The sequence below is a fragment of the Micropterus dolomieu genome, unplaced genomic scaffold (genome assembly GCF_021292245.1).
Source record: "Micropterus dolomieu isolate WLL.071019.BEF.003 ecotype Adirondacks unplaced genomic scaffold, ASM2129224v1 contig_6110, whole genome shotgun sequence".
In the NCBI taxonomy this organism is placed as follows: Eukaryota; Metazoa; Chordata; class Actinopteri; order Centrarchiformes; family Centrarchidae; genus Micropterus; species Micropterus dolomieu.
In genome coordinates, this window is record NW_025735099.1 from 540 (window position 1) to 2229 (window position 1690).

A 1690-nucleotide genomic window follows, 5' to 3' on the forward strand; every position below is an offset into this window, starting at 1 on the left:
TACAGGAACACTAGAACCTCCTCGATGACCAGTACAACCTCCTACATGAACACTAGAAAGTCACTGATGGCCGCTAGAACTTCCTAAATGACCACTAGAACCTCCTACAGGAACACTAGAACCTCCTCGATGACCAGTACAACCTCCTACATGAACACTAGAAAGTCACTGATGGCCGCTAGAACTTCCTAAATGACCACTAGAACCTCCTACAGGAACACTAGAACCTCTTCAGTTGCCACTAGAACTTCCTATAGGAACACGAGAACCTTCAGATGAACTCACATCAACAAACTCTGTGGTAAGTTTGAAGGCCGATGTTTCGAAGCCGAGGTTCTTGGGAGAACTGGACAGGATGAAGCCGAAGTCAATGTGGATGATGTGACCCTCAGCATCCAATAGGATGTTCCCGTTGTGCCTGAAAGGACAGAAGTTCACAACATGAGAGGGCTAACAGGAACGGTGTGTGAGCAGGCGGAGCTGAGACCACGTGATGTCATCCTCTCACCTGTCTTTGACCTGCAGCAGGTAACAGATGAGGCTGTACCCGGCGCAGCTCTGGACGAAGTTCCGCTGAGCAGACAGGAAGGCCTCGGTGGTCGGAGCACCGTGCTCCTGCAGGAAGTAGTCCAGCAGAGACAGCTGGCTCTGCTTCTTCACCTGATGGAGGGACACGGCGTTCATCACGGGCTCAATCATCCCGCTGTCCGATGACAGCACAAGGATCTTATAGGGCTTTATCCAGAGGGGGACGCGCTCCTGCTCCCAGATAGACTGCAGGGGGGGACAAGGATTTTACATGAAGAACACCTGATCCATTTAGCTGTATTTGATCTCAATGTTGTCTTTTCAGCAGTAACTCTGTGCTGAGACAGGAGTCACACCTGAACTCAACTTGCTCTACAGTCTCAGCTGCTTCACCTTTCTTACCCTTTTTCATATTGCAACAGTCACCAGGAGGTAACACTGAGGTGTAGCCTCTGTTGTTCACTTTTTCTCAACAGTCACTTCCAGTTCTACTTTTATTTCCTTTGAATTGAAGCTTTGCAACGAGAAGCCGGAGGAGGAAGGACTAGGAGGAGGGAAAGGGAGAAACATGAGGAAGGAGAAAAAAGAGCAGTGAAGGAGGGATTTGAGATGAGGAGGTGGAAGTGAGGAGGAAGAAGAACAGAAGGAAAATGGATACACAGAAGAAGAAAAAGAGCAGGATTATGATGACGACGAGGAGGGTGGAGATAAGTAGAGGAAGAGAAGAAGAGAGGAGAAGTTTGAAGGAAGAGGAAGATGGGGAAGAGGAGAAAGGGTAAAAGAGCGCAGAGCTGAGTTTTCTGCGTTCCATTGGTCAGTAGTTCTCAGTCAGTAGTGATGTCACAGGGTTACCTTGAGCTGCTGCAGCACCTGGAAGGCGAGCAGCTCCTGTCTCAGGTCGTCTCCACATTTAACGATAACAGACAGCAGCCTCCAGTTAGGAAGGTGACCATAAGGAGATCCTTCTCTGATCCTCCTACAGGTAAACACAGAGCAGTCAGAAATCCACCGTCGGAAATATACTGTCTGAAATATACAGTCAGTAATACACCATCAAAAATATACCGTCAGTAATACACCGTTGGAAATATAGAGTCAAAAATACACCGTCGGAAATATACTGTCTGAAATATACAGTCAGTAATACACCGTCAGTAATACA

General features: G+C 47.8%; 1 protein-coding gene across 1 annotated transcript; it reads right to left on the bottom strand.

Annotated features, from left to right (window-relative positions):
* Nucleotides 1–218: 218 nt before the first annotated feature.
* LOC123964900 (phosphatidylinositol 4-kinase beta-like) lies at nucleotides 219–1563 on the bottom strand (the record flags this gene model as incomplete). The annotated part of the gene is made up of 3 exons (XM_046041565.1): nucleotides 219–418; nucleotides 509–774; nucleotides 1381–1563. Coding segments are annotated over 3 exons (636 nt in total), but the record flags the coding sequence as incomplete, so codon positions are not given.
* Between the last annotated feature and the right edge of the window lie 127 nt (nucleotides 1564–1690).